General features: G+C 34.8%; 3 protein-coding genes and 1 non-coding gene across 4 annotated transcripts; all 4 read right to left on the reverse strand.

The window, feature by feature from the left end:
* Positions 1-340: 340 nt before the first annotated feature.
* Positions 341-8,317, reverse strand: LOC133699372 (putative transcription elongation factor SPT5 homolog 1). The gene is made up of 23 exons (XM_062122606.1): positions 8,087-8,317; positions 7,601-8,001; positions 7,277-7,518; positions 7,037-7,183; positions 6,766-6,924; positions 6,601-6,684; positions 6,294-6,364; positions 5,842-6,199; positions 5,567-5,722; positions 5,369-5,466; positions 5,241-5,289; positions 5,009-5,161; positions 4,788-4,931; positions 4,243-4,336; positions 3,918-4,079; positions 3,780-3,828; positions 3,603-3,697; positions 3,376-3,454; positions 1,990-2,044; positions 1,792-1,909; positions 1,571-1,714; positions 960-1,060; positions 341-722 (listed from the first exon to the last, which is right to left on the reverse strand). The coding sequence occupies exons 2-23, from the start codon at positions 7,968-7,970 to the stop codon at positions 477-479; spliced, it is 3,174 nt and encodes a 1,057-aa protein (XP_061978590.1). The 5' UTR covers positions 7,971-8,001; positions 8,087-8,317; the 3' UTR covers positions 341-476.
* A 10,496-nt stretch (positions 8,318-18,813) lies between these two features.
* LOC133699534 (fructose-bisphosphate aldolase 1, chloroplastic-like) lies at positions 18,814-21,067 on the reverse strand. The gene is made up of 6 exons (XM_062122817.1): positions 20,782-21,067; positions 20,267-20,536; positions 19,966-20,075; positions 19,775-19,865; positions 19,413-19,682; positions 18,814-19,254 (listed from the first exon to the last, which is right to left on the reverse strand). The coding sequence occupies exons 1-6, from the start codon at positions 20,950-20,952 to the stop codon at positions 18,976-18,978; spliced, it is 1,191 nt and encodes a 396-aa protein (XP_061978801.1). The 5' UTR covers positions 20,953-21,067; the 3' UTR covers positions 18,814-18,975.
* Positions 21,068-22,103: 1,036 nt separating this feature from the next.
* On the reverse strand, positions 22,104-25,532 carry LOC133699424 (uncharacterized). Its single transcript, XM_062122664.1, has 6 exons — positions 25,352-25,532; positions 24,966-25,094; positions 23,133-23,203; positions 22,974-23,013; positions 22,360-22,857; positions 22,104-22,273 (listed from the first exon to the last, which is right to left on the reverse strand). The coding sequence occupies exons 1-6, from the start codon at positions 25,530-25,532 to the stop codon at positions 22,104-22,106; spliced, it is 1,089 nt and encodes a 362-aa protein (XP_061978648.1).
* A 1,093-nt stretch (positions 25,533-26,625) lies between these two features.
* Positions 26,626-26,698, reverse strand: TRNAE-CUC (transfer RNA glutamic acid (anticodon CUC)). Its single transcript has one exon. It is a non-coding gene; the product is annotated as a tRNA-Glu (tRNA).
* Between the last annotated feature and the right edge of the window lie 685 nt (positions 26,699-27,383).

The raw sequence follows: 27,383 nt of genomic DNA on the forward strand, positions 1-27,383 counted from the left end.
AATAAAAAAATAATGCTAAATGGTATTTTGGTCACCTGTTGTAGTCTGAAGGCGTCACAATTGTTGCAACTCACAAATTAGAGTGCCGCGGAATTGGTGAAGAATGAAGAATGCTTAATGATATATTGTTTCCAACCTTAAATTTCCTTTTTTACATAAATGCACAACTCATATTTAGCCTGCTTGATAGCTTTTGCTTGTAGTATGAAAATTTAAAACCCTAATACAAACAAAGGCAATTTTTGTTTCTGCATTTAAATATATTTGAAAAGTATGTTTGGCTTAAAAAATATCATTTTTTAAAAACTTTCAAATAATTATGATATACTAATATCAAGAATAAAAAAAATATTTTAATACATTTTAAAGTGAAATATTTTTGAAAAGAACACTGCACCCCAATAACAAAAGGTTATCAGGAGTTGAAGCTCGGGGGGTGGTCATTGAATTTTAATTTATGCGTATTATGACAAAAATCACATTTGTGCAAGTTTAGCTAGAATGACCATGTCTAATATCTTAACATCAAGAGTGTCCTCCAACTTTACAATTCCATCAGTGCCATCTACACCGATTAACTTGCCAGTAACACCACGATGCGCACCACCCAAGATCTTGATCTTGTCTGATTTCCTAGGCACTACTATCTCAATTTCACTAGGAAGAGCAGTTATTGTCTCGCCGTTGCCATTTGCCCCAAGGGCTATTTTACAAGAGCCATCCTGGTCCCATAAACACCAGCATTAGTATAGCAGCTGCATGAATCAATTCAGACAAAAATTCTACTCTGTTCCCTCTTACTAATGACAATTCTACTTTGTATTCCTTCCATATAAACTGGTGCAACTTCATAAAAAATATAATTAAGGAACTTGCTGTGGATTTCAAACATCTAGTTAATAGTTATCAGCAGAGAGATGCAGATGAAAACTTTCCCAAATTGCTTTGGAAAGACATACCTGAAGCACCTCCCTGATGACACCAACAGTCGGTTCGTCTGTGGTCCTGTGTACATTCACCAATATGTCAGGTATGAACCATGGTCCTTCACCATCTCCACCTGTAACGAATGAATTTCAACTTCCATAATTGCTAAAAGAATGTTCATGAGTTTTTAATACCCTAGATATTGTAAACATCACAATAGGCATGACAGCACAAAGATTTTGTAGAAAGCTGATCAAAATCCATGTATCTTATCTATTTAAATGTTCTGCCCATTCAGCGAGGCTTCACCATGAAGATTAAATTCTAACTTCTAAACCAAACCACTGAAAAACAGAAGGAACAGAAAAGAAAATTCATGAAGCACCAATTCATTTTCTGGAATTGAAAACAGAATTAATTTTCTTCTTTTAATAAATGGCAGAGCCGCTCCCAGCCTCACCATACAAATACTTGATTCAATGTGAAAACTGGATTCACTTAATCACATGACACATACAAACCAAAAACTGAACCATGAAAAGGGACATACTAGATATATTCTATTTTATATAAACTAGTAAACATCGGCAGGTCCAACACATTAAGTATGACTAATGGCAAAATAAGAAAGTGCAGAACAAACCTATAACAGGGGACATCATATCAAGACCATTAGTTCCAGGTGTCATTAGTTGCCCTCCAGGAGTGCCAGGGAGGTAGGATGCTGAGCCAGGTGTCATAGGCTGGCCGCCAGGAGTTGATGGCAGGTATGGGCTTGGAGCATTGGCTATAAGAGGTGCACAAAGTTAGCTACAGAATCAAATAAACGCTGAAAGTATCATGTGAAACTGAAAAAGAAACTACCATAGGCAGAACTGCTATCTCTTGGTGTTCCAGCTTCACTATAATTACCACCAGGAGTGCTAGCCCAGCCTGAACCAGGAGTTGGAGCTTCATATGTTCCAGAGGGAGGGCTTCCTGGCTGGAAAAAGAACAATTTCTTTATTATAACATAGAATAACTTGTACTATTTATAGGGTCAAAGTATACCAAGTTCTTCACCTGATACTGCGGACTGGTTCCCCAAGACCCAGGATTCCCATCTTCCCAATTATCCCTGCATTTTTTTGGATACAATTCCAATGACCATTTATCAGTTACAATGTATAAAAGTGACATAGTCAAAAGTTCATTATATTTGTCAGATGATACTTTCATTAAACTTATGTCAGTGTCAAAATACAGGAAATGCAGGACACTTTTCATTTTAGTATCAGGTATACCAGAAAACAGGATTATGCAATGCGAAAGATATGTTCTAATTTGGCAATGTTGGTTATGAAAAATTGAAAAGAACAGATTGCTGGGCCGAGGAAAAAAAGGAGAGATTAGACCAAACCACAAAGCAAGATAAATATTGATCCTTAAGCACTATTAAAATCTGCTTAATTTCATCATGCTAAAGTTATCCATCATGACAGAAAAATCACAAATTGGAATAAAACTATGTAAAACAATGTAGTAGGCCTCCAACAGTTTTAAATTAAGCAAAAGAAAATAACTTGCTAATAACTAAAGCAAGAGTGTTAATTTAAAGACAACAAAAGGAAAATAATTGTCTAATTCTTAAAAGCAAAATGGGACAGATGAATGACATAGAAATAATTTTAAGGGATATGGTTATAATTCATGATCAATCTGGTGAGATAATAGGCCGCATAGACAGGGAAGTAACTATTAAAGATGCAAAGAAATTATTGCAAACGGGTAAGTAACTTTTAGAGATGCGGTGTTAAATTGTGCCTCTTATTTCTAGTTTGTCCTTGAATCGTTATTTTGACTATTTAGGTGAAACAACACTATTAAGACCAATTCATTAAGGATTAAGGAACCAAGATAACTTTCTATATTATTGCAAACGGGTAAGTAACTTTTAGAGATGCAGTGTTAAATTGTGCCTCTTATTTCTAGTTTGTCCTTGAATCGTTATTTTGACTATTTAGGTGAAACAACACTATTAAGACCAATTCATTAAGGATAAAGGAACCAAGATAACTTTCTATATTAGTACATGACTATTGATACAAGTACTACACATTCCTCTAGGCATGTGCAAAAGAGGAAAAACTGCTGAATCTTCAAATCCAACCCATTCACTGTTTCTGCTGCAACTGCCATCTTACCAGTTTCTCTTTCTCCATTTTATTTCCTATGAAGTTGTGTCCACCAAATGAAGGTCATATTTTAGACAGATTGTAGTTAAGCAAAACGGTATCATCAGCAGTTCTAATAAGGAAGCAAATATGCCCGTGACAGGGGATGGCTAAAACTAAATGAAACCAGAAATTCTTAAAAGTGATACTATCAATCAAAATATTCAACAGAGAGGATTCAGGATAGATATCTAAATAGGAAAAGCATTAGTATTAACAAAATTCATGGTCAAACCTCGGAGGACTCATTGGTGCATAAGGATTCCAGGCCCGATCACGCATAGGTGTCCTCATGCCATCATGAATAGGTGTCGCTGCAAACATGAGATATACATGAGTATATATACCAATCACTTCTATACCAAAATGATGATTGATCAAAGTATCCAAATCTGAATATACCAGAGTAGCAATCAATTAAAGCATCCAAAATCTAAATAGACTCGCATACAAAGAACAAACCTCCAGCATCTCTCATTGGTGTCATGTATGGACGCAATGGAGTCCGAGAAGGATGCATTGGGGTTTCACTTCCCATACCATATCGAGGTGTATCGCTGGTAAAACATGTGAAAAATAGTTAATCAGAAAGATAGAATCATAAAACCAGTTCAAACAATTTTCAGTGTGTGTATTTACCGGTATGGAGTTGAAACAACCACATTATCTGAGATGTGGCTCCGATCAACTGCACTTGAAACAGCATTCATTTTCCATAAAACAAACAGGAATACAAGGGGCTAGCTTTTCATTGTATGTAGATAGGTGAAGACTTGCCTGTAACAACTTTCATTTGCGATTCCAGTTCAACTCTAACAAGTTGACCTTTGATATCTACAACACGCCCACGGTAACCCTTGAAAGGACCCTGTCGTACCTTTATTGTGGTACCAACCAATGCATCATGCCCTCCCCGTCCACCTCTATTTCTTCCTCCAGCTGCAGAATTCAATTAGCAGTTAATATTAGAACTCGACTTGAGAAAAATATGACACCATTGTAACAAAAACATCCTTTCCTTTCTCGGGTAAATAACAATTAAGGAAGCCCAATTATGATAACATTTATTTAAAGAAAAGAGTTGTCACTTTAAAAAACTTACACTCAAATGGAGGACCTCCTCTAGAAAATCTCTTTGGTGACGGGGTTACTCGGGGAGGAGTTTTAAAACTGCTCAATCTTGAATAGGAATCACCCTGAAAATTTAATAATGAGTAAGAAAAGGGACAATTTGGTTTAAATTATTTCTGCTGATTTGATCTGAAATTGATATAGTCAGTTTTCACTTTAAAAATCATGTCCTGCTAACCTCCATAGGTTACTAACAAATAATGATTGTAAAATATTTTAACGAAAATAAAATAAAATTAAGCAACATGATATATCTGGCAATAGCTTCTCTAAGTAATTAATTACAAAGATATAAAAACAAATCTGCTATAACAAAAGTGACAGTGACTATCAATCATCTTTTTAAGCTCCAATTCAGTTAGCAATTATCAGCAACTTTTGATAATTATGAACACCAATCCACTTCAAACCAAACACACCTGAAAAAAGCCTGGATAATTAGAATTAAAAGCTGCATGCACAAAAAACTCATCTAAAACAGAAATTTTATTCCTAAAATAAGACAGAAATGCTTACATTTCTATCTCCATTGGAACGTGATCCTCCGACAACCACACAGGAATGGGATTTAGCACAAATAAACCCAGCATGCTCAAGGTGATGCCGATCATAAATGAACAGAATTCCTCTATATATGTGTTCTACAGGACCTTGTTTTCCCTAACAAGACAGTAGGGAAGCTGTAACCAATGAACATGTGGTAGCAAGATAGATCATGCAGTGGCTGGGAATCTTACTTTGCAAGGACCATCAATGATCCTAACAACATCTTTCACAGATACAGTGTTCTTGTACCGATCTTGGACATTGGTTTTCTTCTCAATTTTGCATTTGATCTCTCTCAGTCTAACAAGTGCAACATCAGGTCTCTCTGGAACTCCCTTGAGAACCTGGAGAAAAAGGATGGATCTTGAGCCAAAATAGGTGACAGGTAAACCTAGCAATGTAGGCAGTTCAGTGATGACTAACCTGAAAGGCTTCACTTTCTACACGAATAATTAAACCAAAGCTCATATTACTGCAATAAACACCAAAGAACAAATAAGGCCTCAAATGATAAGGACAAAAGGATAACATTTTTAAGCAAATAGGCTTACTCCATTAGCACAAGATCGTGAAGCTCATAGCCCCCAATTTTGGTAGCTCCTGTAGTTACCTCAGAACTTTCCACAACATCATCAGCAAATACACGGATCTGAAGACAACAGATATCGACATTGGCTCCACACATTAGTTTCCTTGTCAAGCAATAACTAAAGCAGAGAATTAATTTATGCAGCAAAAGCATCACTCACATGTTCCTTTGTTGTATCAGACAGAATAATGAGCACATGCTGCTCAACCTTAACAACCATGCCAGTTGCACCTTCATGTGTGCCTGAGACAACCTTCACGTGATTGCCAGGTTCAAAATACTTGCACAATTCCTTTTCATTTACTGCAAGTGTTTTCTGCCAATAAATAGTTTGAATACCAATAAATGAAAGGATGAGACAATAAGCAAATTCAACCTATTCTTAACAACATACAAAGACAAATGATTATTTTCAATTTACCAACAAATTCTTACCGGAAGACCCTTCATTTCAGGTCTAATATGTACATTTTCTTCATCAACTTTCTCAACCCATCCCTTTAGATTTTTCAGATCTCCCTTGACAACAATAACTGCATCACCCTTCATAAAATGGCCCTTCTTTCTGTTTGCAAACAAGGTTGACAAACTGGCCATATCACCATCTCCATTCTCTCCAGGTGTACGAAACTTCTCAAGCTCATCAAATGATGGCTTAATGTTCTGAGCACTAATTGACTTCATTGATACAGTTTTATACAAGAAACCATCTTTAAAAAGCATCCCGCCAATATTTTCAAAATAATCACCGGTCATTGGATCTCTTCTGCGTTCTACACGAATATGTAATTCCCTGAAAATTTACAGGGCCAACAAATAATCATATAATAAACAAAAAGATTCAGTACTATTGATATTTGAATGAAAAAGAAGCAATCGGTATTTACCTAGCTTCTTCAACATTCATAAAACGTGGAGGAGGTACAAATGCCTTCTTTTTTGGCGCTTCTCTGCCTTCCTGGGGAAAAAGGGGTAACAAAATCCATATTCTATTATGAAAGTGCACTAACATAATTAAGTTTCACACCATCTCATGCATCGGCAAAGTAATATTGATGATAAAAAAGGGAATGCCTTGTGCATCTATATGAGGTCACCAATTTGATGAGACATGACCTTGAACAAGAAAATTTTCTCAGTCGAATATGTCTACTATCAACCAAACAAAGGGCAATAATGGAAGTGAAAACTTACCAGTTTGTTTGCAAGAGCCTGCAAGTCAATCCTTGGAATTAACTTTACTGTAACTCTCTGCCGGACATTATCTACATCTACAACCTTCAAAATAAGAGAACGAAAAATCAGCAAGGAAAAACTGAGAACAAGAAGGTGAATAGGAACAGAAGTTATAAAACATACTTTGGCAAGGTCCCCTTTGTAATTCCCAATCTTCATTCTGACCCAGGTGTCCCTTGAAAGATCAATTACTTTGCTTTCAACTGAAAGAACATCAGTCATTTCTTTGATTGGAACAAGCATGATTTTCTGCCCAAAAATATTGCGCAAGCCTTTACAAGCCTGAAGCAGAAGCAAATCAATAGATCACATATTCCATCCGTCACAGCTGTAAGCATGAAAACGCAAAAAGTTGAGTCGGTAATCACAGGAAAGCCCCAAAGCAGAAGGATACCTCTCTCACGTGGGCTTCTTTGTCTGCTTCAATATATATATAGTTTTTAAGATGATCAAGAGCAATAGCAGACCGAATTTGAAACTCCGATCCTTTATCAATGTATTTTTGCATTAAACAAACAGCCGTCTCCCGTTCACGGCCAATCTGATGAATATTAAAGAACAATTAAATAAGTACATGAATACATCTAGTACCACAAATAAGAAAACCACGCCCATTGACGAATGATAAACATACCGCACACTTAACCATCCATAATTTCGGATCCCGAACAGATGGCAAAAGAGCTTGTTGCTCCACTTCCGTAGTCTCTTCATCATATTCTGAGTGCATTGACTTTGCATATCTTGCTTGAATACTTCTCTCAAGTGCTTCAACATCTTCTTGATCCTCTTCTGCAGGCAGTAACGGCCTACGATGCATCCTTCTACCACTACCCTCATCAGGTAAATCAGCTCCGTGATCGTCAACTATAAAATCTGCATTTACAAAAGCACAATTAAGAGCATTGAATTCACCACCATTACTAAAAAAAAGGGCTTAAAATTTAAACAAACATACCGTCCTCGCCATCATCTTCATCCTCCTCGTCATCACTGGCAACTTGAGCAATATCATCAAAAAACTCTGAGCCACGCCGCTTCTTCCCCTTCTGCTTCCTACCACCACCTCCTCCTCCTCCACCACCACCACCACCACCACCACCACCATAATCCTCATCCTCATCATCCTCATCTTCCTCTTCCTCATCCTCCTCCTCCGCAATATCATCAAAGAAATCTGATCTCCGTCTCTTCTTAATCGACGCTCCTATATCTTCCTCTTCTTCACCCTCATAATATTCCTCCTCTTCTTCATCCATTACTTGCTCTTCCTGCTCCTCATACTCTTCATCTTCAAGGTCGTCGTCTTCGTCTCTTCGACGAGACATGGTTAATTGAATTGACGGCTATAGTTGTAATCTGATCCAATAAATCGAAGCCAGTAGGCAACAGTTCATGCTAATTTCAAGAAAGAGAGAGAAAACAATAGTATAGAATCTTGTACCTGCTGAAAGTGAGAGGATTAGGAATTTTAAGATTTTCTAAGCTCAGTTCGATCAATCGGGGAGCAAGATACAGAGAGAGAGTGTGCTAACCCTAACAGAAACAAAGAAGAGAGGAAGACGTCGAGAATTTTAGTGAATTTTTTTTTTTTATCTGAAAGGAAAAACGATATGTTGTTTGAAGTCGGATCCCCCGCCTATTAGAGACTTAGAGTATGAAGCCGTCTTATCCATCGATGTATGGGTAAGCTGGGTTACGAAACTAGTTGTTTTTTAAATATATTAAAATAATATTTTTTTATTATTTTATAAAATTATTTTTAATATTAAAATATAAAAATATAAAACAATATTTTAAAAAAATATTATTGGAAATGTAATTCACACTTTAAGCAAGCATATGTATGGCCATATAAAAAAAAATATTTTATATTTTTAAAAAAATCTGTGTAAGAAAAATTAATATTCTATGCCATGTATAATTTAGGTAACCTATATTAACACCACCATACAATTCTATTTCTTCTAAATTATAAACTTTGTAACATCAAAAATATTTTAAAACTTATTTCCTAGTTACAAAAGGAAAAATAAGGAAATTTCTCATTTTTAAACATAAAATTTATCAATTAGAAAATGCTATGACGAGGAAAAATATTGATTTATAAAAGCACCATAAGATTAAATAAATAATTTAAGAATTTATATAATATTTTATTAATTTTTTTAAACAATTCATTATTTAGGGTTTTAATTCCAATTAATTAGATAACAAATTTTCATAATTATCCATTTAACAAGGCATCAATTTTAAGCTAAGAAACTGATTTTACTAATTATCCATTCCTATAGCATCAGTTCTATCTTTAAAAAACTAGTGTAACTAATAACTCATTTACAAGGTATTGGTTCTATCATCAAAAAACTAGTCCAATGAATAACTCATTCACATGACACTTGTCTTTTCATAAGGAAACTAGTCTGACCAATATTTACATAATAAATTTGTATAATAAAAATTCTGACATGGATTTTACAACAACCTGAATAACAAATTTATAAAAGACTTTTACAAAATAATCTAAGGTGTCGAGCACTTACCTGAAATCTATGCTCTACTAATTATCTCCTGCTGCTGTTTGATGCCCTCGATCTTACCTGTACCAATAGGTACATTTTATTAATTTCAAGCCTTGTCCATGCATATACACACTTTCCATTTTCATTCCTTCACTAATTCAACATTTTTAATCAAGAACAACTCCAAACAAGAATTAACATTTTATAAATTTCAAGTGGTTCAATGTAATTGACTCAGAACATTGTTTCATATTGTGTTATAATTGGATTTATAGAACTTGATTTTATAGGTGATTTCTTTATTTGGAAAGCAAAACATAGGTATAAAACTTTGATAAAGATGACTAGACTCAGTTTTTCCATCTACATGCCTAAACTTGCAAATTACAGTAGTAAAAAAAATTGTCAAGCTGATTTTAGTTTAGTCAATTCTTTGGTTTTTATCTCATATCCAGCGTTTTCTCATTTTGATTTAAGCAAGGTTAGTTTTTTTTTTTTTAAATTTAGCATCAATGTATACAACTTTTATGAATGAAATTATCTTAAATTCCATCATCTGAGGGTTCTAATCTTAAAGAAGAAACCGAGAGACAAACTGTCCAGTTTTTTATTTCTAAATTTAACAAGTTTTTACTTGTTTCCCCGTGTATTTTCCATTATTTTCAGCAATAAGAACATATAATACCTTCATATATCATCATTTAACATAAATATTAAACTCATCAACCTTATCAAATCCATTCATTAAAATAAAAATTCTCCATACTAACCTATTTTTTTATTCATCACATGTATCAAATATCATCAAAATATAATTTCATATTCAACTTCATAAACCATGAACCTCTACCAAATAGTCTAATAATTTAAGAAAAACACAAAATAAGTTAAAACAAAAGAGAATTCATTACCCCTAAAAACAAGAAATTAATGAAGAAATCCCAAGATGAATCAAATTTCTTTCACCCTACTTTTCTTTCCTTTTTGCTGCCCCTATCAAGGTTAAATCCCTTGGAGTTCTTCAATTTTTCTTTTGTAAATCTCCTCTTAACTCCCTTTAATTCTCTAATCTAACTTTTTTTTTGTGTTTTTAATGTAATTTTTATAAGATTTCTAAATCATTTTTTCCTCCTTTTTTTTTTCCTTTTATAGCCGGCCATTTCAAGAGATTTCTAAACAATTTTTCTCTATTTATAGTTATAACTTCTTTATTTGCATCTTACACTCACTTACTTTTTTTATTTACATATTAGTCCCTTATGTTTTCTTAATTTCCATATTAACCCCTCATATTCTCTCTATTTTTTTTTCACATTGACCCCACTATGTTTTTTATTTATACATTGACTCCAATATTTTTTTAACCATATTTACCACTTTAATTCATCACTTTAATTTAATTTATTTTTTTTACTACTTCAATATAAGATTTTTATCCAAAGGTTTACACACGATGTCTTGGGTTCAGCTCATGGCTGAACCTAAGCATATTGTGTCCGACAACTTGCTAAACCCATAAAGACTTGGGCTCATTTCATGACTAAACCCAAACATATCGGTTTAAGCAGCTTGCTAGACCTATATTTGATTGAGTTATCACCCTATTATGAATTTGAGCTCTTTCAAAACATAAAAAAATATTGAGTAAAAAAGACTTTCTCATCAGTTCCACCCCAAGTCTTTTATGCATTTGATGCATAAGGACTTGAAAAGCCTTTTGGGAGACAACTAGTCATGTTCGTCTTGTCTTCCCTTAAAAAAAGATATTTAAAAAAACAATTAGAGGGAGGTGAAATGATCTTTTTAAAAAGACCATTTGGTTATATGCAACCAATATAATAGGTGTTTATCCTTCCTAGGTTTATAATATGAGGTCACATGTCCTTCATTCATTACTTGGAGTAGAAGGCGGTGATGTATATAAACCCTCTTCTTTTTGAATTTTACTTTTGCCAAAAATTTCTTTGCATTCTATGTATTAGAAGCCTTATATAAGATCAAGTTTTTTTATGCTTTTTTGCAGAAGAAAAGTCATCTTTTAGGTAAACACATAACACACCTCATCTTTTTTTTTCTTATTTTAAATCATCTTAGGTTAAAAATGACTTCTAGAAAATGCAAAGAAATTTCAACTGCTAAGGGAGATTTCAGTTTCAGGCCTGAAACTGGAAGTACTAGCCATGAATCTATGGCCATTAAAATAGGTCCTAGATCTAAAAGTGGCATTGCTCAACCCTCTTCTATTGGAAGAGGGAATGGGAATGTCCCCAAAGAGGTTTCAAACCTCTTTGGGGCCAATAGAAACTTATTTGTATAGTCTGAGCAGTAAGATCTTTAAAGCCTGTGTGTAGACTACATATACCTTTATATATCTTTCTTAAAGCATAAGTGCTTTCTTTTAAAGATGAGCATTTTAGTAGTGGAGTTGAGGTAGATCTTCAATATAGTACATTTTCAATTATGTAATACCCTACTGCTCGCCTAGTTAGATGAATGACTTGATTTTTGTTGAGGGTAATTCTTCAACAAGTAGGTAATGCATGATCAGGGTTCTCCAATCTTTCTCAATATTGATGGGAATAACCACACACTTTTTTTTTATCTACATTTAATATTTTTACATCTTCAGCTCAAACATCCATAAGGAGGTCTACAAGATTTAAACTTGCTAACTTAGATATAAGATCTGTCTGGTGGTTGTCTTCCCTTAGAACACGAGTGATTAAAATACATTTATCTCCAACTTTTAAATAAGGCGGAACCTTCTAAAGATACTGTTGCATGGTCGGTTCTTTGGCTTTATATACTTTTTGGCATTGATTAACCATTAACCAAGAGTCACTATAAACTTTAAATAGGTATGCATTCAAGGGCCATGCAAGGTCCCTGCAAGGTGTAATCTTGCTAGAAGAGCTTCATACTTTAATACATTATTTATGGTTAGTGTGAAAACCCACTAAATTATAATCTGAGTAAAATAAATAAAGTATCGAATAGATTAAATAAAAGGATTTCAAGTATTGTAATTGGATACAATAGAATAAAATATAAGATGTTATGGTGAGAATTAAGTAAAAAGAAGAGTTGAGTGTCAAAAATAGAAATGAAAAGAAATGAGGGCTAATGTGTAAATAGATAAAAGTTAGACTATAAATGTTCCATTTTTTCTCTTTTAGCCGTGAGCTTTAAACAAAGAGAGGGGGAAGAATTGTGTGATTTTTCTACTTAAATTCTCATTGATTTCACTAATTAAAGTGAGTACTTAGAGTGATTAACTTAATTAAACATTAAGAGGGGGTTCATTTTAAGGTGGTGAGTGCATTGGAGGAAGAATTTCAAGCTAGGGTTTGAAGAGGGAGAAGAAGAAAACTTGAATTTTCTTGCATTCTTTCCTTAAATCCTTATCAAAGTGAGGTAAATAACATGCTCCAAATGATTAATTCCTTTAATTTTATGTTTGATGAAGGATTATGCAAAATTATGATTATGTGAAGTTATGGATTTACGTTATAATTTATAGGAATGATGCAAATTATGTTTGAACCATGTTAGAAAGCATGAATTATGATTGGGTAAGTGTTTAATTTTAAGTAAAAGAAACAAAAATTATTTTTCCTCATTTAATTGAATATTTGGACAAAAGAGGAATAATTTAGGGGATTTGAGGTTTAATACAATTGTTTGGAAAATATAGGAAAATGAAGGTTTATAAGTGTTATTATATGAATGGAGTAAGAATTTTTCAATAAGAAAAGAAAAATCTTCACTTCCTTCCCTAGGTTGTTTTTGGCTAAATAGAGAAGAAAAATTAAAGAATGGAGTTTAAATGATATTATTGAGCAGTTTTTGGCTAAATAGAGAAGAAAAATTAGAGAATGGAGTTTAAATGATATTATTGAGGAGTCTTACCAAATTAAAGACAAATGATGTTGATAGGTTAAATTGTATAGGGACTTTTATGAAAAAATAAGTAAATGTTTCAAAAAAAGGGTTTTGTCCTTCTTGAATTAAAATTAATTAAACTTAATTAAGGGTGTTGGATTTAATCAAAGAATATGTAATGGGTATTAGAATTTTACCAGTTCGAATGAATGAACAATGACAAAGTAATTTTTGTTGGTACAGAGAAGGCCACAAGACCTAATCAGCAATAAGGGACCTCTTCATGCGCACAGACACCAGGTAAGTGTTCGACACCTTAGAGTAATTAATTAGTTTATATTTTTTTATTATTGTAGAAGGAATTTTATGGATTGTAAATTTTAGTGTTGGTTATTGGAAATAATGCCCCGGTGAATGGGCAAGCCTTGAAAATTATTTCCTGCTTACTGGAAATAACGCCCTGGCGAATGGGCAAGCCTTGAAAAAAATTATTTCCTGGTTACTGGAAATAATGCCCTAGTGAATGGGCAGTTACTGGAAATAATGCTCTTATGAATGGGCAAGCCTTGAAGATTATTTTCTGGTCATTAGAAATAATGCCTTGTTGAATGAGCAAGCCTTGAAGATCATTTTCTGATTACTGGAATTTATGCCTGGTTGAATGACCATATTAAGAAAATTTAATTTACAAATTAATGGGATAATCACTCGATGTAAAATAGATTAATTGTAAAACTTTGAGGTTAAATATGTTAAATATGCTGGTTTGTGGGAGACACTCTTGATATTTTTATTTTACTAGATTTATTCCTATGTCTAGAAGAAAATTTATGAAATTAGAAACTTCAAAAAAAAAAAAATAAGACAATTTATTCTATGATATGAAAGTCACTTTAATGTATATGAATAATTAGTCCTTAATCAATTACTTAATGAAATGTGCAATTGTTTTAATCATGTTTAATGCGATTATGTACCCTCGATCTGAAAAGTATATGCTTGGATAAATAATTTTCTTATGTGATTAATGTAATTGGAAGAACTAATATTTTGTTGTAATATACTTTATCTAAAATTGTAATGTTTAACTTATTATCTTGTGTATGATCTAATTTATAATGTTATTATTATTATTATTAAGTTAAATTATGGTTGGTTATATATATATATTTGAGCACAAATACTTAAAAAAAAAAGAGACGATGCATGTTAAGAATTTATTAGTTTTATTATTGTGTTTTATAAAAAATAGAATTGAGATATTGAAACATGCTTGAGTTTTTGAAATCCAAATGATGGGACGAATATGTGATTGATGTTACAGGTTGAGAAATGATTGAGTCGATAACTTGGTATCTAAAAAATAAAAAGAAATATATAAAATTTGGTAACTACAAATATATATCATATATTTTGAGTTTACAATTTGAGACTGTTACAGTTAGAAACTCAGAACAAACTCTATATTCCAGTACTTGTTTTTCAGAATTGACAAGCATTATCCTAGCTTTACTTCCATTAATGTTGGAAGAGTTATTAACATATAATCCCCAGGTAGGGAAAATCAGAGGTTGTTTTACTAGAGCTTCTGGTTTGGCTGAAGAAGTTATGATCGAAAATACGTATTCATATGTATCCATAGGACCTTTAAAAAAGCATTCAATAATGAAGTCTCTACCAAGCTTAACCTTTTATAGTTGGTCAGGATATATATTGAAATCTAAACTCTCCTAACTCAATAACCATATAATTAGACATCTAAATATCTCTGGCTTATGAAGGATTTGTCACACACGTTGTGATGTAGGCGGAAGCTAAAGAAAGTAGTTAAATGAGGAACATAAAATATTTTAAATGGGTGAAAGAAACTACAAGTGTGAGCCTCAAATTCGTAAGTTTATTCTTTTTAAAAATAATGATAATGAAGTCTTCCTCACTAAGAGGTTTAAAACCCTTAAATAGTCCAAAAACCTTACTTCAACTAGAAAATAAAAATAAAAACCTGAAATTACAAAGGAAAAAAAACATAAAATCTAAAATAAGTAAGAAATCCAAAAGAAAAAAGAAAAAACACAAAAGCTGCCAAAATTGAGAGGCTTTGATGAGATTTTTTATATTTAAAAATCCAATGGTCCGTGTAGCAATGTAATGAATATTATAGAGAAAACGATCTATGTAAACTTTTGTAAATAGTTGAACACAATCCAACAAACAAATCAAAAGTTATGGACCTTTTAAACTGTTATTCGATCTGGTATAACCAGACCTCTTCTTGGGTTTTGACTTACCCACTGGTTCATAAATGTATTATTAGGCCATCTACGTAATTTGTTTAGGATAAATCTTCATTTAGTTATGACAGACTCATACGTGATGGTTTAAAATCACTCGTTATCGTAGGCTCGACTACATCAGGTTGATATGTCAAAACTATGACTTGGTGAGCTTGGAAATATGGTTTCATCTTCCTTGAGGCACTCACCAGAGCAAGGGCCATTTTCTCCACTTCAAGTATCTCATTTCAACATCATGAATAGTTTGACTATAGTAATAAATTGGACATTATATTCCTTCATCCTCCTTTACCAAAACAAAGTTTACTGCTGAGTCAACCATCCCTATGTAGAGAAAAAGTTTTTCACTCTCTTTTGGTTGAGACAGGATATTGGGAGATGAAAGATAAATTTTAAACTCTTTAAAAGCCTTCTAACAACCTGAAGTTAACTCAAAGTTGGTTATGTTTCTCAAAGTCTTGAAAAATAGCAAAGTACGCCCCTCTAGATGAGTTATAAACTAATTAAGGGCAATTAATCTCTCTATAAGACAATGAAACTTTTTTATTGACCAAGGATGAGTCATGCTTAAAATGGCCTGAACCTTGTGGTTTAGGCTTGATTTCCTTGTTGCTTACTAGAAAACCCAAAAACTTTCCTCTTTTGATGGAAAAGACATACTTGAAAGGATTTAGTTTTATTAATATGTCATCAACATATCCCTCCATAACCTTTTTAAGTTAATTCTTGAATATTTTATTAACCATTCATTAGTAAGTAGCTCCAACATTCTTAAACCCAAATGACATTGCTCTATAACAAAAATTCCTCCATTCAGATATAAAAGTTGTTTTTTCCTTATCATCTAGGTGCATGAGGATTTAATAGTATCCAAAATTGGCATTTAAAAAGCTCAGATATTTAAAACCTACAGTGGAGTCAACTAAATAGTCCATCCTGGGAAGAGGATAGCTATCCTTTAGGCAAGTTTTATTCAAATCTGTGAAGTTCACACATGTTTACTACTTATCATTGCTTTTCTTAACCATTACCATATTTGCTAACCAAACAGAGTACATCACTTCCATAATAAAGTCAACATCTAGGAGCTTATCTACCTCTTGTGTTATTGATTTCTACCTTTCACCCTCGAAACACCTCTTTTTCTGGTAGACTGGATGAACAGTTAGGTTATTCTTCAATTAATAAGTTGCAATTTCAGGACTGATTCCTAGCATGTTAGAGGTTTTTATCATAAAATTAAACCTTTAGATATAGATGAGCTTTGTCAATGACTATTATTGTGTTGGTGTCAAGGTTAAACTCACTTCATGACGACTTAGTCATTTTCTCTTAAAAAAATATTCTTTCAATTCTTCATTAATTTTAGCTCTAACCTCCACTCTTTCTTTCAATAACCCTTGTTGGTTCAATACCAGGGCCTTTTTTCCCCTTCAGATAAGTAAAGGCACATTGCCTTGAGGTTATTTGATTCTCCTTCACTATGGACACTCCTTTCAGAGTTAAAAATTTCAGTGTCATGTACCTGGTGCTAATGACTGCATTAATCTAATGCAAAAGAGGTCTACCTAAAATGACATTGTAGGCCAATGTCATGTCAATAACCGTAAAGGTCTGTTGGAGGGAGACTCACTTAGGGGGAGTGTTAATGGTGATTGGGAGGTTTAGGACGCCTTTCACTGGTATGCCTGAACCTTTTATCCTAATAAGAGGAGTTTTTATCAGGATCAGTCTTATGTGGATATCCCTATCCGGGCTATTACTTTGTGGGGGAGGATATTGATTGCATTGTTATTATCCACCAACACTTGATATACTCGATGGTTAGAAAGGATTGTAAAGATGAACATGTCATTTCAGATGGGAAAGTTATTCCCTCTCCATCTTCTAGGGTAAAGACAATAGATGCATGCCATTGGTTTAAAAGACGAGTAGTTTTAAGTACTTCCTTCCTATACTTTCTTTTCCTAGTGCTAGAATCACCTTCCGTAAAGGTTCCACCTAAGATCATGTTGATTGTAGGTAGTGCCATCATGGATTGACTAAGCACTTCCCCTTTTGGCTCGGGATGAGAATCATTCTTCAAAAACTAATTAAGATAACCCTTAATTATCGATCTTTCAATTTCCTTTTTCAAGGCGTAACACTCCTTTATGTTGTGTCCTTTATCTTTATGAAATAAACAATTCTTATTGGATGTACGAGTATTGGGTGGCGATTTCATAAGAGGAAAAGGGTATTAGACAAACTCTTTACCTTGGATGGTGATACGGATTTCAAAGAGACTAGCATTTAGTGGAGTAGTATGCATTTTAGGATTAACATTCCCTAATCTGTCTCTTTTGATTTTTTCTAAGGTTGTTGTTCCTTATAGAATAGCGATCCCACTTAAGAAACCTCTTAGTCAAACTTTCTTTTGAGAAAAAAGGGAGAATTATGACGCAACTTACTTAAAACAAGGTTTATGTTTTTTTTTCAACCCAAAAACTCATTTCAACTTATTTTTAACCTAAAACACCTAGAAAACAATCTAAAAGCCTTGTTAAACCAATTTATAGCCTCAAAAACACACAAAAAAATCTCAAAACCCAAAATAAACCTAAAACTAAAAATCTTTTCAAGCTTAGATCTGTTTATTTATGTACTTTCAAGGTAAAAACACCGAACTCGAACTTCTCTCATTATATAGAATTATTTAACATAAAAATCGACCGTTTTGGTGACTATAATTATCGTCAAAGACAATTTTCTCTCTCCATGCCTAAATCTGGCGAGTCTCTTTCTCTCCTCCTATAAATTAAGAACTAAAAAAATGAGAAAAATGAATAAAATTAAATTTTAAAAAATTAAAAGGACCGGTTATGGAAGAGCTAAAAAAGATGGGGGGCTAAAATAAATTTTTTAAACAAATTTCAAATCCACCACTTATTTTACTTGCTTTAACTTTAGTCTTTTTTCTTTTAATTCAACCCTCCTTGTCAAAAAAATACAATTGGCTTATAATTTGAACTCATAAAGCTAAATTATACAAAATAGAATTTCGAAAACCAAATTGAATTTTTTCTTAAAAAATCAGTGAATTTGGTACCTCCGTCTCATTTTGGTCACAGCCTTATATATGGCCCTTATTTAAGGTTGTTGGGCCTTATGTTTCGTGGCTAAGGTTGTTGCTTCTCCATTCCATGTGGCTGGCTGGCCTATGTCATCGCCAGCAAAGTTGTAGCGTACGAATTGCAGGTTCCAAAAAATGGGTAGATATAACGTTTCAATTTGCCTAACATCTCGAGTTTTTTTATGGTGGTCACATAGGTCTTAGTTTAGCCTGCTTGGATGATAGATTCTTCTCCTAGTCTGGAATTATGAACATTTTCAATGCATCAACTAGAGTTGATTTTTTTTTTCTAATCAGGACCCATATTAGGATTTGAAGTTGCAGATCAAAGCATTTCAGTGCTTAATGCATACCAAATCTCATTGGCAAAGAGGCTTATTATGTGACTAAAAAGTGCATGTAACAAGGAACAAAAATAGTCTCCATGGCTATAAAATCTTTTAAACATTGAGATAAATTAGTGTTGCAGTTGCTCCCTCGGATCCCCATCTTCTTCATCTATAGATTTCAATCACAACAGAGCTTAGTAGGCGTAGTTCTTGACGAACATTCCTTTCTTGGCTTCATCTGACTCTCCCTCACCGGTGTACTTGCCAAGCTGAGCAAGAGAGTTGGCCTTGGCACGGATGAGAAGTGCTTCCTGAGCTGCATTCACGTTCTCTGGCCTGCCTCCCCATGTCTTCAGGCAAGTGTTCTGAAGAGCTCTAGCATATGAGAAAGACACGTGCCATGGGTTTGTAGATTGGTTCATTGCGTTGAGGTTCAGGGTTGCTTCAACCTCGGATTGCCCACCAGACAAAAACTGCTCAAAAAATAATCCATTATCAGTACATGTTTCACTATTATTGCTAAAGAAGCCGTCCTGCCTCAAGCATGTTAATCTTGATAAACCGAAATTTTAACACTTCATGCAAAAAAACAAGAAGTAGAACTGTGAATGAAAGTTGAAATGAAACTTGCCATGATTCCGGGGACGGCTGGGGGGATTCTCCTCTGAAGGAGCTTGAGTGTGTACTCAGCAACTTGTTCAGGGGTGGCCCTGTCCTTGCATTCAGCACCAGGAGTGACCATACTAGGCTTGAGAAGGATACCCTCAAACATGACATTGTTCTCTGCCATGTAGAAGAAAACCTCAGCCCAAACCTTCTGGGCTACTTCGAAAGTCCTGTCAATGCCATGCTCACCATCAAGCAAGATTTCTGGCTCCACAATTGGGACCAATCCATTGTCCTACAAGATCCAAGTAACAAAATCTTCTCAATCAGAAAGTAGAGATTATAAACAACAGGTAGCAATACAGCAATTTGTTTGGGGTGCTATACTTGAGAAATAGCAGCGTAGCGGGCAAGACCCCAGGCAGCCTCCTTCACTGCCAAGGCAGACGGGCCGTTGGGAATGCTCACGACAGTACGCCTGACCAATGAAAGTAAGCATTTAGTTCATTAGTTACGTTGCAAAGTAATGGTTACAGAAAGTTGGCATTTTGCGAAACATAGAGAAACAGAATTCATACCATTTGGCAAAACGAGCTCCCTGTTGGTAGTAAGCAGCTGTGCGGGAGGCGAGTCCATCAAGACCTTGGCACCATGACTCATCATTGGAACCAGCTAGAGGCACCAAACCCTATTGTTTTCATTTTTCAAACTGTATGTTACTAAAATTTCGTTCAATAAACAATAAGATGTATACTCTTTTGCCTATACTATAAAATTTAGTTAACTCAATGACAAGAATAAAGCACGAGTTTAATTTCAATAAAAAAAGTTTTGAATTCGTGAAAACTTGATGTTGAGAGACATGTGTCGGAGTATTACCTTGTCAACTTTGATACCGGGAACAATCTTTTGCTCAACAAGAACATCAACCATCTTCTTGCCATCAGTGGTGGATTGGTAGAGAGTCTCCTCAAAAAGGATGGCACCAGAGACGTAATCGCCAAGGCCAGGGACTGTCACAAGAAGGGTACGGTATGCCTGGCGGTTAGCCTCGGTGTTCTCTAGCCCGATTGAGGCGAGACGTTTTCCACAGGTAGCGTTGGACTCATCCATGGCCAAAATACCTCGGCCAGGAGATGCAATAGTTTTCTACAATATCCAGAAACAAGAACAGATAAGTACTGCGGTCTCATTTACCCAAAAAACCTAAAAGGGCAGTGTCTTATATCATGGACTTAAAGCTGGCAAGAGAAGTACTATCACTTTCTACTTAATTAAAGCCTACGCTTTACACTATATATCATGAATGAGAAAGTCATTGCATGTCATATTTTTTGCAAGTGTTGAGTCTCACTTCAGTTAAAGTGATTGAAAGATGTAACAATATTACATACCGCGGTTTTGACAAGCTCCTCAGCATAGGAACCAGCACGGACGGTAAGAGCAGAAGGGGCGGTGGAGCGGCACCGGACAATGGAGGAAGAAGGCAAGCGGAGGGTCTGACCCTTAACAAACTCAGACTTGTCTAGAACTGGTGATGACTTGAGAAATGATGCCGAGGCCATCTTTCTTTTTTCTGTTTTTGCTGATAGGAGACTACACTGCCAGTGCAAGATAGCCTATAACAAGTGTCTATATCTTATCTCCTCTCTATCTTGTGCCTCTTTACCACACATGCATGCACTTCCACGAATTTATATTTGGCTTCCATGTTATCACAAGATGTCACATTTGAGGCTGTCCTTCATCGACAAATAACAATTTGCCACGTGGATGATATATATAGCACGGTACACTTTGTTTTGTGTATGCGTGGTTGAAATAGATGGTTTTATTCCCACCTCGTAAATTAATGAAATTATGGAGTCATAAAGCTGATATTTTCTCTTCGATGTCAAGAAGAACGGACAACTGCTTCCTGTTCACTATGTTACAGAGTCCAAATCAGTGTCGCTTGGGAGATTTCTCTGGAGAGTAAATATGAGGTTGTAATCTCTCCTGTTTTGTTTCTTAGCTTCATTTGATTAATGGCCATTGTTTAATAGCCAAATTTGATAGTCTATGATTCCCCTCTCAACGGTAGATAGCTTGCCATATCAGCTTTCTATGTGACGGGCTCGAGTTTCTATTCCCCATGGTGGGTCTAAATATCACTGGGTGGTTCCATTTGAAGGACCCACTAAAATAGCATAGATTCATGGCAGAGGCACCAAATTGCCAACGTTTTTTGGTTAAAGGATCCCCAGTACGGCTTTAGACAAATTAGAGCCTTAATTCTTGATTCCTTGCCTCAACGTGCTCGTTGGTCAAACTGGTGGTTCTGAACATCAGTTGCAGAAGCCTGAAGAACGAGAACTGAGAATCATGTGAGTAGGGCTGCGGTTCCTCACAATTAGTATAGAATTCAATTGGACGTGAGATTTCAGTCATGGAAAGCCCCTGTCAAGTTCATTGGGACGGTAATGCATTGTATAATATGAACATCAGAAGTAGATATAAAATCTTTAATGTACATGTCAGTATTTCAGAGACAACAACTAAATTTAAGGTTGTCCGGTCCATCATTCATTCGGTTGAATAGAATGCTTATGTAAAAATATTTCACACTTACGCAGAACTCTAAACCCTACGTCCATCACAATTAAAAGCGGTTGCTAGAAGCAGGAGACGTGCAACGAAGTTGAAATTATAGAATGTACAATGTTGTCATGTAAAGTCAAGAATGTTGATCCAAAGACAGGTCAGCAATGCCATGAATCAAAGTATCAAGGGACTCCTCTTTCAAATCTTTCCGTGCTCCGGAATCATCAGATGATGATGGAGTGGATTGAACAGGATTTTCAGCAAGCGCCTTGTTCAACTGTTTGATAAGCTCATCTTCCTCATCTGGAATGCCGAACCCCAAACCTTAAAGATATCCTCAGTTGATGGCTCAATATCAGATGCTGTAAAACCCATATCAAGTCCTGAACCTACTGGTAGACACATCTTTGGGTCATCATCTTCCTTGTAATTAGGCGAGAAGGCATGTTCGAGAGAAGTTTCTGAGAGATCTCCCTGAAAGAGTTGTGATGATGAAACATCAATCTCCTCGTTGATTGGAAAACCGTTGCTTCTTGTTTGTATTTCTTTATCAATTGTAGAGACCTCATCATCAGTTACTACACGTGACTGTAAATTTTCTGCTTCATTGGGAGGATGCATCAGAATGTCTGTTCCTCTTGGCAAGTCATCATTTCCAGGTTCAGAAGAGTCATGTGACTCTGGCTGCAGACTGAGAAATTCTAGCAAAACATCTTTCAGAGAACTCCAGTCACCATCTGAAATTTCAGGATCTTTAACAAGGCAAGAATCAACCCAAGCTACATCTTCAGGTGAAAGCGCATCTCCGTTCTCATTAGACTCCAACGAATCAACAAGAACAGAAGAAATAGAGCCTTGTACCATCTCACTATCACCAGCAGTCATGGCTAAAGATATGTAGGAAGCAACGTCAATAAACAAGAAGGAAGACAGGTTAATGCACAACCATAAAAACTCAGGAGGCAGAGACAAATTGATTTTCTAGTGAGGACATGCAAATTACATTTTGTCCTAAGCAATGAGGCCTCCAGGGTGGCATTGCCCTGCACAATTATCTAGTCGAAGAGCGCTTCCATAACAGTTCAAAATATGGTTCAAATAAGACATCTAGTCCACCAGAGGCAGAAAACTCATGTTCTCTTTCTATTAATGATAAGCTCACTGCATTTCCTCGAATAAAACCAACTTTCCCAAGAACACAGGCCAGCTCGCATGCTGAGAGAAACGGATGTCCTGAAAAATGTATTGCAAAAGGGGAGCTTTCGAATTATCTTGTCCTATGATGAGAGTATGTGGCAAGCCATCACAACCCACAGTAGCTACGGAAAATACCCAAATCCCAGCATTTGTCCAATATCAAAGAATACAGAAGCCATAGAAATAAAGCCACTTGGAATCCTACAATTCCACCAATATAATTATCTAGAACCGTAGCCATACCTTTACCTATGTTATTCATAACATTCAGCCCCCTTGCAATGAAACTCATCATCAGACTATTACAAGCATTATCATTCAGTCATATCAGACAGCAATTCCCATTCCTAGTTAGCAAGCATGCTGCTAACAAAATAAAAAAATTTATATAGACACACACACTGGTATGACCCTACGACAAAGTTTGCATAGACAACAAATGCATCATAAAACGTAGTAGTTACAATTAGGGCAAAATAATTCACAATAACATGAAATTTGTTGAATTTCTAACAAACTAAATGCAAGATTTTAGCATTGTTACCAACTAAGCTCGACATTTAAAGTTGGTGTCTCTTACTAGAAATCGACCAGAGGTTTTCAATGCAGCAATTTTAAAGTAAGAACCTATCAATGATGGATGCTGATGAGTTTCAAATTCTATTTAAGAATAAGGTTAATGTGTTATATAATTGGTTGATCTCTTAGTTTAAACAATCTGATTTATTCTTTATAGTTAAGGTATCTGATGACTTGATATAAAAAGTCTAAATGGTTGGTAAATGGTAGTAGGTGATGTCTGATAAGGCAAATGACCAATAATTATAGTAGTAGTAAGTGGTGCCTGATAAGTCAGGTAACCGATAATTGATACCTGTAAAAAATCCTCTTTAATGGACATGGGGATTCTCCAATTATAAAGTTAGTAACTTTATAGAAAGAGAAAGTGCAATGATATATTAGAAAGATAAACTATGAAAATATGTATGCTAAAAATGTTGAAAATGAAAAGATTGTAAATCTTGGTGTATTTATAACTCATAAATCTTATCCATTTTATGGAGAGGAAGGGCTGAAATGTAATTTCATTCTTGTGATATTTTAAGTTGTATTTTAGTTGAAATAATATATATTTGATTAGTATAAAATACTGAAAGATCTGCGTGAGGTCTAAGAAAAATTTTCTAGCGAGTGTTGGGCTCAAGCAAGATGCCCATATTCTTCATGCGTGGGCTCGAGCTCTTTACCTGAGTCCATGCTTTTTGGGATCTGGGCTCGAGCTACCATACCTTAGCTCATGTTTTTTTTTTGGTGTTTTTTTTTATTTTTTTAAGGATTTTCTTGGATCTATTTTGAAGGATTTTTTGGGTTTATTTTATTTGGCTATCATGCCTAATATATGAGTGAGAAGTAATGAGAGAAAGAAAGAGATAGTTGTAGAACTTACTGTTTTGAAGAAAAAACCCTCATTCTTATCTAATAAAATTGGTTATTACAATTGAAGTTTTTGAAAAAAAGAAAGAGAAGAGAGAGATAGTACTTGATTTTGTTGTTGTAACGCCTATGTTGTCGTCATTTGGTTTAGTGGTTTAGTAGCTCTAGTTAGAACTTGCAAGTTGGTTTAAATAGTATTTTTAGGCCAATGATCCATTAACCCAATAACAAATCTTTATGTTTATTATATTGGGCCAATAGCCCAATAACAACCTGGATTTAAAAAAAAAAAAACCACCTCCATGCTAAAATAAAATCTGACATTTTCTTAGAGTCTGTTATATTTTTGTGTTTAACAAATTACCGGTTGTTGTTGCAGCAACAATAGCAAACCCAATATTCAATACTTCTAAACTTTCACTTCCATCCATTAAAATGCCAACCACCATCTTTGGTCCATCACTGGATCGAAACATTTCAGTATTTTGAACATCTACAAATTACAAGGACACAAACATTAGAAAAACCCACCAATAACAAATAAATATAGGATCAAGTCATAATCTTTTTCCTATGAAAGTAAACATTGAAGATCCAATGAAACTAAAAAATATATATAGCAGAAATATAAACAAAATTGCCTTCCGTAAAAAAAATATTTTCTCATAAATTCACACTTCAAATTCTAAATCCATAACCAACCATCTAAAAGAACAAAAGGCATCATCCTGCATAGAAAAAAGCACATACCATGAATTAACAATGCCAATGTTTTCAAAGCCGAAACAAGAACTTTCTCAGACACAATAAGAATGTAAGAACAAATAGAACAAACCAACTCCAGCCCACCATTTCTAACACCAGTGGTAACATTCCCAGATCCTTCAACACTAGTAAACAATCTAACCAACTCATCAAGCAACACAATCATTTCATCCAAATCATCATATGGGTTTAATAAAGAATCGATACTAGGTCAACTGATCAAGAACTGCAAGTTCAAAAAAGAGGCAAAGAATAAAAAAGAGAGAGGGTGAATGAAGGAGAGATGTGAAGAGAAACAAGCAACATCAACTTCATCTAACCTTATTCGCAGATTTGAACTGGTATGGCTTACCTTAATGTCTTTTGCTTCTCTGCTCTTCTTCGCGAATGGCAACTGAAATGGCTTTAAAGATTTATGAGATTAGGTAATTTAGGTTGTCTTATTTTTGTCTTCATCGTTTTGGCCATTTATTGTCAAACCGTAGACATTTCATCTACTAGAAGACTATAAATGTTGGTTTGGACATTTTGTTCACTGTGATCCATATTCCAACTTTGAAGATCGTCGAAACAAAGTAACAACAATTCTAGAGATGCAATTGTTGGAAAACTTGAGAGATTTTATGAATTTCTTGGGAATTACTGAATAAGACAAAATAACATTGTTTTATGTGTATATATATTTTAAAAAAAAGTTAGGTGTTGAGTTTATTCAGATCGACAGGCTAAATTCCTAACTGGTTTTTACTTAGATTTGACTTGATTCCAAGCTGGACTGAATTTTAAAATTATGAACCCACGATTTTAATCTCGCTGCGAGAGCTCAATTGCTGGCCCAATTCGCTGACTTTAAGCAATTCGTGTAATGGGTTGTCTTGTCTTGCTTTTGTCAAGATAATGGTGTTCGGCACATAAAATACAGTTACATATGAGTACACTAGTGTTCTAGTCTATAAAAAGGGAGGATCTTTTGCACTAGATCAAGTGGCCCCAAGAGCAAGAAATTTAAGATTTCTATGCAAGAAAGCTGAGATATGCACACTTTGCAGTAGCGCCTGGAGAACCGTTGTGGGTTTTCCTGATCAATTTGGGCTCTTGGGTTATTTTCGTGCATTTGTTAATGGATCTGCTCATTTTCTTGTTTCTAAAAAATGTGAGCCAATTTGTGACCGCGGAGGCATTTGATTTTAGTTTATTCTCGGTGCCCTCTGTTTTTAGGGTGATTATAAGAATAGAAGGCTGCAGGAAAAAGAAATTATTTCCGTTGCCGGGACTTGAACCCGGGTCGCTCGGGTGAGAGCCGAGTATCCTAACCAACTAGACTACAACGGATTGTTGATAAGCTGCTGGCAAGTAAGTTTGAAATTTAATTTTCATTAAGAAATTATTCCTATTCATTGATGTCGAGCGATTTGGACATTTCCTTTTCAGCTTTTGGAATAGATCCTGTATTGAGCCCAGTTAATTGAGCGGTTCGAAAAGGCCCATAAAACCTTTTTTAGGCCCACTAATCCAGCTCCATTTTTACGCAGCTACCCGGCAAACGTCTGTTGAAGGCCTGAAGTTCTTGAGAGAGGAGAGCAGAAGGATAGCTCTCTCTCGTGGAGCATTTTTGGACCAGCTTCTCTCTCTTACATCCATGTCCATATTGATTTATTTATTTATATATAAAAAATTTCCTCCTTTTATTTATCTTCTAAATCTTAACCAAAATGATAAGCAAATGAGTAAGTAAATCTACAAACCATCCAAGCTTAACACCTCGAGAATCCCATTAACTTGTTTACCAGATCAAAATAAAAGAACCTGGGTTGGTTTTCACAGTCCATCAATTTTTGGCAACCACGCCTCATTGTTTTGATAAACTTGCAAGTTGCCTCATCTTCCATTTTCTTGATATAATGGTGAGTTTAATTATAATGGTGAAACCAGTTGAATACGGCAGATAGGGAACAAAATGACTGGTGTTGGGCCAATAAATGAACTTTACTAACGTTAGATGATCCAAGACATGAAT

This window comes from Populus nigra, chromosome 7, assembly GCF_951802175.1.
Source record: "Populus nigra chromosome 7, ddPopNigr1.1, whole genome shotgun sequence".
NCBI classification, from domain to species: Eukaryota; Viridiplantae; Streptophyta; class Magnoliopsida; order Malpighiales; family Salicaceae; genus Populus; species Populus nigra.